This window comes from Pteropus vampyrus, unplaced genomic scaffold (genome assembly GCF_000151845.1).
Source record: "Pteropus vampyrus isolate Shadow unplaced genomic scaffold, Pvam_2.0 Scaffold42, whole genome shotgun sequence".
Classification (NCBI taxonomy): domain Eukaryota; kingdom Metazoa; phylum Chordata; class Mammalia; order Chiroptera; family Pteropodidae; genus Pteropus; species Pteropus vampyrus.
Window position 1 is genome coordinate 5,196,622 of NW_011888823.1, and position 14,344 is coordinate 5,210,965.

The 14,344-nt window shown below is 49.9% G+C and overlaps 1 protein-coding gene across 2 annotated transcripts in view; it reads right to left on the reverse strand.

Annotated features, from left to right (window-relative positions):
- The window catches only part of IGFBP2 (insulin like growth factor binding protein 2), a 25,223-nt gene extending 21,386 nt beyond the window's left edge, over positions 1-3,837 (reverse strand). The window contains exon 1 of one of the 2 annotated variants that reach the window (XM_011358628.2): positions 3,349-3,833. In XM_011358628.2, the coding sequence (XP_011356930.1) occupies positions 3,349-3,733 (385 nt within the window). In that variant the 5' untranslated portion in view covers positions 3,734-3,833. Of the gene's footprint in view, positions 1-3,348 lie in introns of both variants that reach the window. The other variant, XM_023529781.1, reaches the window with a different exon arrangement.
- Between the last annotated feature and the right edge of the window lie 10,507 nt (positions 3,838-14,344).

Here is a 14,344-nt window from a genome sequence, read left to right on the forward strand (position 1 = left end):
GCCAAGGAAGCACATTATCTCCCATGAGGGGACCCAGGCGCAGCACAGCACTCAGCTCCCCCATCTCCTCCTTCCAAAGTGGTGGTGACTCAGGCGGAGCAGCTTAGCAGAGCGAGTTCTGAGCATTCTGTCCAGAAGAGGGGAGGGGGGCGGAAGGTGGTGGTGTTAGCAATCAGTGACAGTGGGTCCCACTCATTCCCCGAGTCTATTTTACGACTTTGAACTCAGTATGCAAATTTATGCAAGGCAAGATGCAAAGCAGCGCTTTCAGCCAGAAGTCCCATTGCTTTCCTCCCCTCTTTTTTTGAAACTGCACTGAACCACTGTAAATCAGTGCTCTTCTCTGCCCCCCTTATCCGCCCCCAGCAACTGCAGATGCAAAGCCTCCCCAGCCCGCCCGCCGGCCAGCCTGCCGGCCTGCCTGCCCGGAGACTCTGAATGACTGCACATTTCTATAGCACCTTTATATGTGCAGCGGGCCAGACGGCCACTTGGGCGGCTCCGCCCCTCAGCATAATCCCTGGCATTGTACACGGCAGGGAAGGAGGCAGGGAGATGCTGAGGAAGGCCCTAAATTCTGAAAGGACCAAACTGCCCCCAAACCTCTTCCCTCACATTTCTAGGCACTTTTCCCATTCCACCACCAAACGCAGTCACGCGCTTTTAAGGTCCAGACTTCCTGAAGACCTCGGGGTCCCCCTCCCATTTTTCTTCCGGGCTCCCTCACTCCAACCTCCGCCCCAGTCTGACTTCTGGGTTTATTTGAACCAACAAGTCCCAGCCCATCACCCCCAGGGGATGCAGACTCAGCACCGGCTGAAGCGCCCACCCCCACCCCCTGCATCCCAGCCATCCCCAGGAAGCCAGCGACACAGCCCCTGAGTCCTGGGAACAAAGACAAAAGAGCTAACAGCGAAGCCGGAACTGCTGGGGTTTGCTGCCTCGAAATGAGAGGGTATGTTTAAAATTCTCAAAAGCAACCTGCTCAAAGAGGAATGCAGGCTGGGATGGGTGGTGGGGGGAGGCTCACGCTTGGGGGGTGGGGAGAAGGGATGGAAGATGAAGAGTAGGAGGCAGCAGCATTCAGTGCTAAGGTCTCATCTAGGCCAGTCTCAGTCCCTGCCCCTCTGGCCCAACTCGGACCAGCACTGGCCATGCAACACCCCCTCCCTGCTCCAGCCCAAGATCGTCTTCTGCACAGAAGCCTCAAAACTTGCCCCTCTATCTTACCGAATCCCTGTAAGCCCAGGCTTCTCCCCTTGGTCCCCCTCCCCCACCAACCCGACTCTTGCCTCAGGCACCCAGCTCTCGGTCACTTTTCCAGTGCGCCCACTAGGCTTCCACATCTAATTTCCACCACCCTCCCCCCAACCCCCACCTGGGTATCACCTCTTCCCAGTCTGAAGCACAAGAGAAAAATGTGGAAGGCATCTGTCTGGGCATTGAGAGAAGGCTAGCTAGTGGAGAGGAGTCCCATAACCAGGCAGAAAATCCAGAGTGACATTCTTCCCATGAACTCACACCATTGTCCCCAGGCTCCCCAGACAACTCACCCCCCTCCAGGCTCCTAGGAGGAGTGAATGGGGAATCTCCAGCTCGGTTCCCTTCTGAAGACCCTGACCTGCTTCTGGGGGTTGGGAAACAGGAAAGCTGGTCTTCAGGCTGAGAGTGAGAGGTCTGAAGGTGGGGGGGACAGTGAAACGTTGAGGAAGGACATGTCCCACGCACTTTATTAAAACATTCTAAATGATTCTATGAACTTGGAGGCCTCTCGAAAAGTTCACCCCGCTGAAGAAGATGTTTAGTTTGTCAGAGTTCAGCTCAGAAACCACAGTACCTCCCCGGTGGACCACGGCGGGTGCGGGGGAATGAGGGGAGAGGAACACGAGACTGGGGGACAGGAGCCCCTCAGCAAAGGGCCTTGGCGGAGTCTTTTCCCTTTTATTCTTATTGAGGGAAGGGTTAACTTGAGGCAGGCTGGGGAAGGAAGCAAGCTGGAGGGAGAAGAAAAGGACTGAGGGGTTGCGCCTGGAGGAAGCCCTAACTTGCTCTGCACTCAAGGTCAAAATGCACCAGGGAAATAGAAAAAGATTTTTTAACTCTGACCCCAAGAAGAACAGGGAAAAAACAATAGCAGGGTAGAGGAAGGAGGGGCTGGTCCTGGAGGGAGGGGGCAGCTGGACAATGACGGCAGAAGCAAGCAAGAATGTTTTCACTTTTTCTTTTCTTTCTTTCCTCTGTCCAAGTTTGAGAAACTTAGATTCTCTTGCTTTTTAAACAGCTGCAGGCAGTGGGCATATTTCACCACTGTCTCCAAGAAGAAAGAAAATAATTACAGCTTCTTCCAGACCACTGGGGCAGGAGGCTTTTGTAATTTTAAAAACATATAAACAAGGGGGAAAAAAGTTATCATTTAGTCGTGTCCCTCAAAAAAAAAAACTTTTTGGGGGGGGGATGAAGGCCCCTTACAAAAGACTCAGGGTCCCCATTCTATCGGATAGGAAGAAGGTCCCACAAATTAGGATGGGGAACGGTGGCGGGGTGGGGGGCGGCTCGCTCTGGCAAGAGTAGCTGCATCCACCGCCCGGGCATCCTCCAGCTTCTGCCCCGGGGCCCAGATGCTAAACTCAGCAGCACCGCTGCCTCCGCCCAAGGGCTGCAGCCGGCGACCCGGCTTTAAGTTACATTGACTCAACTGCTGAGGTCTCTTTCTCGCTTCCCAATGATCTTTTTTATTTTTCCATCCAACAGAGTAGCAAGAACCTTCTTCGTTCCCTGTGTAAAACAGCAGCGTCGTTTTTTATTTTCCCCTAAGCAACCCACTCTGCCAAGTACTAACAAGTCCTTTCTCCTCACCTCACAATCCCAGTAGCAGGAAGGGTCCCTCAACGCGGCGCTGCCTTCTCCTAGCGCCCCTTCTCACCAGAGGTCCCCAGTGTCAGCGGCGTCCCCCACCAGGACCTTTCCAGGACCCTTCGGTTCCTACTCCCACAGATCTAACCAAACTCCCCCCTCCCCCTCCCCCTCCAAAATAGAAGTCAGGATACGTTCCACCCGGGAAAAACCATGATAACAGGGGCGCCTTTCCTCTCCCCATTTATCCCCATAAATTAGTAGCCAGGCTCCTCCGCGCGCTCGAACTCCAAGTCCCCTCCCCGGGCCTGACTTTCGGATTCCCCTCCCAACAGTCCACCCGGACTTGGTCAAATGACTCCGATCTAAACGGTCTCTGAGGGCCTGCCGCACCCTCCCTGCCTGCAGAAGGGACGCCAGCCTAGCGCCCCCCACCCCCGCCATCCCCCGCTGCCCTCCAAGTTTCTCCCAACTAGTTGTCCCGGCCCGCGTTACCTGCAACCTGCTCGGAGCTGGCGCCATAGTCCGCGTCGCGGCGCTTCTCGCAAGTGCCGGCGCCCTGGACAAGCGCCTGCAGAGGCAGCTCGGAGTCCGGGTGGGGATAGCAGCGCAGCCCCTGGGCGCAGCGCGGGGTGTAGACGCCGCACGCCTCGCCCTCCAGCCGGGCGCACACAGAGCAGCAGCCGCAGCCCGGCTCCCGCACCAGCTCCGTGCAGGGCGCCCCGGACCGGGTCGGCGTGGTCTCGCAGGCGGCCACGCGCTCCGCCGTGCAGGGCGGGCAGCGGAACAGCACCTCGGCGCTCACGCCTGCGCCCAGCAGCAGCAGCAGCAGCGGCGGCAGAAGCAGCGGCAGCGCGGGGCCGCCCAGTCTCGGCAGCATGTTGGCGATGGTGAGCGCGACCGCAGCGAGCGAACCGGCAGGTGGCACAGCCTGGAGAGCGCGGGAGCCGCCTCCTCGGCTTCTTTCTCCTCCCCTGCGGCCGTAGCCGGTCCTAAAAAGCCCTGCTTCTCCCCGCCCCCTGCCTTCTTCCCTCCCCTTTTGGAGACCACCCCCTCCCCTGACACTCCCGCGCGCCCGCCTATGCGTGCGTGCACGCCCACTCCCACTTGGTCACTTGCTCTGTAGGTCCTCTACTCCCCCTGGCCTCGGTCGGTTCACACCCTTCTACCCCGGGCTCCCTGACTCCCGGAGAATAAGAATCACTTGGGGGAGTGGGGCCGGCGCGGGAGTGAAGAAGAGTGGGTGCTTTTGTCTCCCGTTCTGTTCAATTCTCAAGGACTTACTTTGCGCGCTTCCCCTGTGGCGGGCACTGGGCTAACTGCTGGGGCAATGCAAAGTAGAAAAGGCATGGTCTTGACCTTCAAGTAGATTTCACTTCCACAGGACTCTCACCACCCTCGGTTTTCACCGCCCCACCCCTACACACGTTGCTTGGGACAGTGACTTTGGTGTCGAGTGAGTCTGGAGGAGGTTCATGTCCTACAGACCCACCTAGCCCCAACAGCCCCCCACCCTTCCCTTGGTGACCAATACAGGTTCCCAACCCTGAGAGCATCTGGTGATATGTAAGTATCAGAAATGCAATCTCTGGACACCGAGAAACCTGCTCCCTTCCTCTCCACCTACTCTGCCCTCCCCCGACCCCACAAAAAAAAGAAAAGGTAATCTTTTAGCGACCTGGGCTCTCCACCCACAGATCTGGAGGCATTTGCGGCAGGAGAGAGCCCAGAACCTGCTTCACCAGGCTTGCAGAGGTCAGATCAACCTGCCAGTTGTTCAAGAATACCCTGGAGTAAAGTCATGTATAGCTCTCTCCAATCATGCAGATGGACAAGGATGGCCTCCCTCTATTGTTCTGTTCAATTTACTGAGTCATGTGTCCAAGCCGTCCCCATCCCCCCAGCATTCCAGCTGGACTTACCTTAATTATCACCCATCACCCTGGGTTGTGAACCAAACAAAGACTCTTGTCAGAGAAATTCTCTTGGTGAGGGATGGACCATGAAGCTGCCTCCAGCCCAGGTGTAATTTCTCAGTACGGTCATGTGCCACATAAGGACATTTTTGTCAACAAGGGACTGCATGTACAAAGGTGGTCCCATGAGGTTACAGTGGGGCCGAAACATTCCTATCACCTAGAGGCTTAACAGCCATTGTAATGTCTTAGGCCAACGCGTTACTCACATGTTTGTGGTGATGCCGGTGTAAACACACCTGGGCTGCCAGTCCTGTAAAAGTAAAGCAAGCACAATTCTGTGTAGTCCATACTTGATAATGATGGTGAACGGCTACGTTACTGGTTTACATATTTACTATGCCATATTTTGTATCATTATCGATGCACCGTAAAACAGTATATGGTGTTACACGGCAGCAGCCTCATCTATCTTGTGTTTACCAAGTGTCTTGATTGCATCACTTTCTCTTGGGCTTGATTATGTCTCATGTTGTTTTTATACAGTAACATGCTGTACAAGTTTGTAGCCTAAGAGCAATAGGTTAAGTACATTCTATGCTGTTCCCACAACTAAGAAACAACAGCCTAAGCACACGTTTCTCAGAACATATCCCCACCGTTAGGTGGTGCTTTACTCTACCTCTGTGGCACCCTTCCTCCCCACCAGAGCTCTCTCCTCCAGCTCTGCCTACCTTTAGGATCAGAGCCATTTGATTCAACTCAACAGCTACTTACCCAGTGGCTACCTGTTCCTGAAGATGAACTAGATGCCCAGGAAGGCAAGTTCCTGATTTTAAAAAACTAACAATGTTATAAGGGAGAGTTTGGTAAGATGAACAAATAACTGGTGGTCAGAGGCTTCGAAGAGGAGAAATATTTAGATGGCGATATGGTGGGGGTTTCATGGGTAAACGAGACTTGAAATTAAATCTTAGAAGTCTACCAAGGGAAATGTAAGGCTAGCAAGGACACCCAGAGCAGAGAGAGCGAAGAAAGCAAGGACAAGGAAATGGGAAGGTGAGGTTGGAGATAGAAAGTCCTCTCGGGGAGCAGAATGCTTGGGGGCGGGGGTGGGGGAGGGAGGGGAGAGACTGGCAGGAAATCCAGCTGACTCGTATGGAGGTTTGGCTTCATTTGGTGGCAGGGGGTACAGCGCCCATGTTTGAGAAGACAAGTGAAATAGAGCTGGTCTTCTGGCAATCACTAGAACTGTGTCTAGCGCAGATGTGACAGGCATGAGGATGTTGCTGGTCACTCCTCCTGGGTGTGCCCTGGCATCTTGTTCCTGCCTGGTACCATCTGTTTCTGTTGGTCTCACTAGAGTATGAGCTCCTTCAGAGTAAGGACAGTGTCCACTGTGACACTGACCAATGAAAATCTGATGCAAACCGCAAATGTGAGCCACAGGTACAATTCTCGGTTTTCTAGTAGCCACATTAAAATTTAGTAAAAATAAATGGATGGAACCCATTTTAATTATATACTTTATTTAACCCAATACATTCAAATTATCATTTCAATGTGCAATGAATATTAAAAATTACCGAGAGATTTAATATTCCTTTTTTTATACTAAATCCTCAAGCTTTGATAGATATTTTATGCTTACAGCACATTTCAATTTGAACCAGCCAAAATTCAAATGCTTAATGCCACTTGTGGCTAGTAGCTACCATATAGGTCAGGACGTGGGTCTAAAATATAGTGTCTGACATCCAGTAGGCACTCAGTAAATATACTGAGTGAATGAATGAATGAAAAGTGCCATCTCTAAAAATACTCCTGGCAGGGCCCCATTCTCAGTCTCCATTGCAATGCCCCGCTTGCTGGGGATGAAAGGTTGTGATGAATGTATTGAGAGTACAGGAAAGGAATTTTCTCATTTATTCAGCTACTCACCTACCTTTTGAGATTCATTCTCTCTACCTTTGTTTAAAGTTCTTGATCTCTGAGCCAAGAACCCTGGAGATGAGCAGGCAAAGAGAGGCTAACTTGACCAATGCAAAGTATTCAATGAGATTTCTCTTTCTAATGAGTCTAAAGACCACTCCCCAATTCCTTTCTTCTCGTTCCCTGATTAATAGTCAGTTTTGCCACCCCCTGCCTGTCACGTGGAGAAACACACACACACATCATCATCATCATCACCATCACCACCAAAAGCCCCATCTTCTTTAAGTCTTTTCCTAACCACCATGAGGTTCAGGTCTCTCCTCCAGAAAGGCTTCACTCACAGAACATCCTCCATCAGCTGCATAGAGAAGTGGAGGGAGGCTCCATTTTACTCATTACTGAAGGCCCAGGGCCTAGAACAGTGCCTGGAACACGAAGGCTACATGACTATTTGTCGAGTGAGCCCAGGTCCTCTGCTCCCAGTCCCTGCTTTGCCCACTGTTCCTGGAGCACACTTTTCATTTCTCATGGGTCCTCTGCTGAGGATATGTCCTTACGCCTGAGAGCCTGTCCGTGCCAGGCAGTGAGGACTCCTGTGGAGAGATGAGGACAGGCTGAAACTGGTTTTCTCCAGTCCCCTTAATCCCAGCCTTTTTCCATTTGAAAAGTATTTCACCAACTCCACCCTCTCAAGGTTTACTGTAACTAAGTACCACCTATACTATTATTTACATAATATTTTTTTAATGTAAGTCAATTCACTTTTTTTTCTTTTGACTTAAAGCTGTTTTTAAAAGAAACTTTATAGCATTACCATAAATGGAAGACCTGCATTAATGGCCATATATAGATAGCAACCATAAAAATAAACACAGTGAAACAAAACGGTGGTATTTAATTCGAGCCCTGGTTTAACAAAAGATGAGCCAGCCTAAGAGAAGTATTAAGACAAGCCAGACCCGAGCCGAGATTTTCTCCATAAATCATCAGAAGGAGATTTTTAAAAACATCTCATTGAAATGTCATGTACGTGCAAAAAAGTACACACATCATAAACTTGATAAACATGCACAGTTGGTCATCTCACATAACCAGTATCCAGAGGAAGAAAGAGTAACATTGCTCAGAAGTCCCCTCTATGCTCACTTCCAGTTGTTACCCGCCCCTCTCCATGGGCAACCATGATCCTGGCTTTTTCTACCATCGATGAGTTTTGCCTGTTTTTGCATTACATATAAATGAAAACGTACACTATGCTGTCTAGTCCTCTCTGGCTTCTTTGGCTCAACGCTATGCTCGTGAAATTTTTCCATGTTCTCGCATGTAATTATTGGTTCCTTCTCATTGCTGGGTAGCGTTCCATGGTAGGCAGTCACCATGATCTATCCGTTCTTCTGTTGATGGGCATTTGGATAGTTTCCTGTTTTTGACTCTTATGAACACAGTTGCCATGAATGTCCCAGAACAAGTCATTTGCTGAGCATGTGTGCTCATTTCTGTTGGGTCTATACTTAGGTATGGAATTTCTGGGCCATGGGGTGTACATATGTTCAGCTTTAGTAGATAAAGCCAGAAAGTTTTGCCAAGTTGATGTATAAGTCTATACTCTTATCACAATATTTATGGTGTGGAGGAGGGGAAACTGTCCCCCCCTCCTTTCTGGTTCTTTTAGCTGACTGAATAATTACAATGAGGTAATTCACAGAACAATAAGAAGAGCAGATGTTCGATAATTAGATGTTTGCCCTGCCCTGTAGATAGTTCATAAAATGTTATTTCTGGTAATAACTCTTATTATGGACAAGGCCCCTAATTTAAATTTTCCTAGGTAGCTGGGGGTGTGGAGCAAAGGTTTCTCTTGAGCTCAAAGGTTTAGCTCAAAATAATCCATACACCACAGGGACACATCTTGGGGCGACTAATTTGGAACCCCCAGAGAGGATTCAACTCACTCTCCATTCTTGCCAACACTTGGCCTTTTCCATCCTTTTTAAATGTACTCATTCTGGTGGATATGCAGTTTTATTTTATTGTGGTTTTATTTTTTAGTTTCCTAATGACTGATGAAGGTGAATCCCTTTTTAATGATAGAAGAAGAGGAATTTTAAAAGGGAATCATGTCATATGATGTTATATAATGTCATGCACATGGATCATGATTAAACATCTTGAGTAACACCTAAAATTTACTATAGAGGTTTTTATCTGAATTTTGTTAATGTTTCAAAAAGAAGCAGAAAAGAATTCGAGTGTTGCCTGAGCAGAGGACGTATTCTCTACTCTCTATCCATAACCTTGGGATCGCCCCAGACCAGTGCCAGCTCCTCCTTGGTGAGTCTTGAATCAAAATACACAGCATAAAGATCTTTTCTGATCCAATTCCTTGGTTGGAAACCCCATAATGAAAATCTGAGGAGTATCACTGTGGAAAAGATGGAAAATGTGCTCTGGGTTAACTAAGAGGCCAGGGCTGCATGCTTTGTGGCGATTTCCCAAACGAGCTTCAAGTACTAGGCCAGCAACTTGATCCATCATCATTATTGATCACCATTATCACCTTTGTCTTCAGAACTTCTTCACCAATGCCTCTTCCTAGATGTTAGCCTAGGCGTTTTTGTGGCCTTGTCCTCTAAAAGTTATTGAATTGGGTTGAAGGACTCTAAAGTGACCAAATGAAGAGGACACAAAACAAAAGGGTCCGAATGAGAATGTGAGTGCTGGAGGCTGGTGGAGGAGTTAAGAGACAGGGCTCGGCAGCCAACTGTCCAGCTCCTCCACTCACTCACTGCCTGTGTCATTTGGGGCAAGTTACTTCACCTCGCTGAGCCTCAGTTTTCTCATCTGGAATATGGAGATGATAATAATGGTACCTATTTTAGGGGGTTACTGCAAAGAGTAAATGAAATGATCGAGGTGAAGTCCTTAGCACTCTGCCGGCACGCAGTCCTCGACAGCGGATGGTCGTGCTGTTATTCCTACCGTGAACTCATGGGGAGGGGCCCGTGTCCTTTGACAGGTGCGGGAGTGGAGAATGAGGTCGAGTTCCTAAGGTCAAGGTCACGAAAGCACCACGCACACCCCTTCCTCTAGTGAAGCTGGGAACTGGTTTGCAGGTTCACCGAGGAAAACTTCGCCAAGTTTGGTGGGAAGGCGTGGGAGTGGTTCCCTGCATGTCGTGATGGAGGAAAGGGATAACTGGGTGCACAGAACCCCCAGGAAGTACCCTGAAGAGTAACAGGAAAGATATAGGGGAAGACATCAGAGCACAGTGGCTGTCAGAGGCCTGGAAGAAGGCATGGAGCCAGCCACGGGGGTGCAGAACCTCTGCCTACTCTCAGCAGGAGGTCCAGCTGGTCTGATGGCCATGGCGACAGGAAGTCAAGAGCAGTGACAAGAGGGAAAAAGGAACAGAATTAAGAGCGGTAAGTCTATGCAAACACTCTCACAGTTATTTCGTTTAATTCTCATAAGTGTGAAATGAGGCCAGAAAGGTTAAGTGACCCATCCAGGGTTAACCACCAGAATATACTAGAGCCAGATGTCAAGCCCTCACCTTTCCACTACCCCAGGGGAGCCAAGAAAACAGAATTCTAATTAAAGATCTGCTGCTAACTTCCAAGTGTGTGGCCACCTGTGTCCCCTGTGTCCCTCACAACCCGCACTGCCATTGCTCTTGTTCTGGTTACCTCTTAATAGGTAACAAACCACCCCCAAAGCTTAGGTCTTAAAACAACTATTTGTATTATCTCTCTTGGTTCTGTGGACTGACCGGGCTCAGCTGGGTAATTTTCACATGGGCTCTTTCGTGGTCACAGTATACAGGGACTTGGGTCATCTCAAGGCCTGTCAACTCGACATCCAAAAGCGTTGCTGACTCACTTGGCCAGCAGTCGAGGCTGGCTGCTAGCTGGCAGCTAAGCTAGGTGGTGGGTTTCGAGAGGGAGTACCCCAAAAGTGAGTGTTCCAGGAGGCCAGGTGGAAGTTGCAAGGCTTCTTGGCATCCAGAAGTCTCACAGCATCGCTTCCCCTACACTCTGTCAGTCAGCAAGCCAGCCCATCTTCAAGGGAATGGCGAAATGGTATGTGGGACAGAGGTATTATGGAGGCCATCTCCGGAAAGCACAGTAGGCACAGCCTCCACTCCCTCATCACTGATGAGAACTTCCGTATGTAAGCCAGGACTTCTCTTCTCAAACTGCTGGTCATTTCCTGGGAAGCAAGGGGCAAGTGCTGCTCTCCAGAGGCAGGCTGGGAGAAATGAAAGGAATCAATGCTTTTCCTCCACTGGGTCTCTCCTTCCTGCCCAGCCTCTGAGGCTGGGCTTTACAAAGATCACCACAGAGTTCCAAGCCTTGGGTGGAAGTGCTACTCATTAAACGAATTACACTTTTTCCCTCCTCTTTTGAAAGGCTGTTCAGATCAAGGTGTTGTAGAAAGTCTGGATGGGTTCAGGACGCTGGGACCCAGTGCATCTGAAGGAGGGGTGTTAAGCAAAGCATCTCTCCACTGGGATTCTCTAGATCAGGGGTCAACGAACTTTTTCAGTAATTCTTCTGGTCTGTCACAACTACTCAGTTCTGTCGTTATAGCTTCTGAGCAGCCAAAGACAATATTCAAACCAACGAGCGTGGCTATGCTCCAATAACATTTTATTTACGAGAATAGATGGAGGCCAGAATTGGCCTGAGGTCCGCAGTGTGCTGACCCCTGCTCTAGGGCCTCATTAATTATAGAGAACAGGCTTGCAAAGACCGTCAGGCCCAGGAGATAATATAGACCCTTGCGTATTACTTCGCAGCCTAGATCCAAATGGCTGCCCATTGCGACGTTCCCACAGCGACCTCAAAGGAGCAATAGGATTCCTGCTGGAGAGTCCGCTCCATGAATGTCAGGTTCTTTACCAGCATCCCAGCTCCCACAGCTTCTCTCCTAGTCCTCACTGTCAGGATCCTCACTCCCTCCCAGAATCCCACAGTGAGGTGTCTGGGTCCCCTATGTCACCAGTAGAGAGTCTCAATCCGGCATCTGGACAGAACCCGATAGACCCTCCTGGCCATCTAGGACAAGACACAGAGTCAGACAGGGTGCTGCTCCCTGAGACTTCTTGGAGAATGAAGGCAGGACAGGATAGGCAGCAGGCACAAGGAAGCCAGGCATCTGCCACAGGTCAGAGCGGGAGAGAACTGACTTTTCTGAAAAGGTTTCATGCCGGGCACAGCATCTGTGAAAAATCGGAGTGGGGTACTGCCTCCATTCGTCGGGACCGCCCCGCTCCTCCCTGCTGCAGGTTTTCTTTCTAGGAACAAAACTATATCTGTTGGGCGATACTCTGATACTCTGGAATCGTTAACTAAACCTTTCAAGCCCTGGCAAACGACAGCCCGTCTTATTCTGATGGGAGAAGCTCCTGAAACAGCAACAGACAGTCTCGATTCCAAATCTGTCCGCAGACGCCCCTCCCCTCCCAGGAAATCCCTGCAGCCCCTGCTCCCTGACCCTCAGCTGGGGGAAAGACTGCTCACACTCACCAATGCCAGCCCCCCTCAATTCTAACAGACTCTTGGTTTTGAGTCTTCACTTCACATTTAGTAACTTTCAGTTCACTTTTAGAATTGTTGTACTTGCTTTTTCTTCCTCTCCCTCTCTCTCTCTCTCTCTCTCTCTCGCTTGCTCAATGGATCTCGGCCACACAATAGTGTCTGAGCAAGCTTGTTCAGGCCCCTACAATTATCTCATCTCCCCATTCCCTCCACCCTCACCCCCTTGAGGCCTCTGAGAAGCAGGCAAAGACAAACAAATAAAGGACGGGAAGAGACCCAGCCAGCTTTTGCAAGGCCCCGGCAGTGTGAAATAGCAAGCTCACTCGCTCAGCTTGCCTTCTACTCCCCACGGGCACCAGCTTCACCCAAAGTCCCAACAACAAAAAAAGCTGAACCTACAGGTGACACCCAAGTCCACTGCAAAAGCGTGTTGCAATGCAGGCTCCGGCATCTGTGTGTCCAGCTGAGCACACAGACCTCCCCCATCCCCAGTCCATTCACTCCCCTCAATGTCACACATACTTCACGGCCCCAACTCCCTTTCCAGGAAATCTGTTGTCTCAGCGGAGAGTCAGGGGGAGCAAGAGGTTACTACCAGCACGTAGGCCGTTTGCTCTCTTACTAAATTGCTGCCAGTCCGTGGTAGTAAAAACTGGCTTTGCAAGGCACCCTTCTGCCTCCCCACCTCTCTCCCACCTGGGGGAAGGCTGGGAGGACAACACGCTACAATTTCACAGGCAGCCCCGTTTCTCCAATGGGAAGCCAGCTGGGGAGACGGCAACTGCTCAACGGAGATTGAGGGGGGAAGGGAGGAAGACCTGAGTTTGGAAGGAAATGATGAAATCATCCAGTTTGGAAATTAAGAGCCATTGAGGAGGGGGCTAGCAAAGGATCCTTCCCCAAGGGGAGAGGGGCCCACTCGATTGGGGGATTCTTTATGGGCCGGCATAAGGATGAAGGAAGCCCCTGCAGGAGGAAGCCTCTCTTCTAATACCATGCTCGCTAGAAACACCCTCCTGGAGGTAAGGCAAACCTCCTGTCCCCACTCATGGCTCCTAACACTGCCATTAAGGAATGGCGCTCTGGGCAAGCTGTCCTGAGGTCTGAGTTTATATTGCTTTGTGTTTCTTTTTGTGTCTCCCATCCATCTCCTCCACCTCCCATGACTCCGAAAGCTGGGTGAGGGCAGGCACTGGTGTTCTCTGATTCCTGTGCACCCATCTTCCCATACCCCCAGCACATATCCCTCTGCTGCCTGGCTTTGCCCGCAGCAGCCAGAGATTACCCACCCTCCCTACACGCCGACAAGCGGACAGCTTCAGAGATTCCTCTTCTCTCGAGGTCGTTGGCAGAGTCTGTGCTTCCGCTCCCAGAGCACTGGTCACTCCACTGACTCTGGGCTGTGGGCAGGCAGCAAAGCCCCGTGGACTGAGTGCCGTTGTGTACCGAGCTGACGCCGAGCAGCATTTTCCACACATCACTCATTCAGGAACCTGCTTCTCATTTTTGCCATATCTTTGAACCACCTTGATTATTGTTATTTCCTTAATCTTTATCTTCAAACCAACACACTTATTTTATTTAATTAAAATACTGCAAGCAATAATGAGTCTGACAACACCCGTTTAGTATACTACTTTTTCTTTATACGTGACAACAAAATACATACCTTGTCCAATAAAAATGACCTCTGGCATACCACCTAAAATCGGCTTACGTGCCATACGTTGGTACAAAATGTACAAGATATTTTAATCTGCAGGGCAAGTTCAGTATTTTACGCAAGCCTCTGAGGTTCAGTACCCTCATCTATAAAATGGGAATAAAATGCCTGTTCTTTCTTCATGAGATGATAAACACACCATGAAAGGCAATGGGCAGTATAAAAGACTATCAAGTAGAAAGGAAATTTTTAATAGAAGACATGGCCAGGAGAATGGCATCAAGTTTAATGAGCATGAGAATTCTTTTTAAGTAGAAATTGCTAAAAAAGGAAGGAGTAGAGAGTGCTGTACATACTCAAAAGAATGGGAGCCCTGCAACAGATACTGCAAAGATATAACAGAAACGGTCGAGAAATGTACAGACTATTAAAAGAAA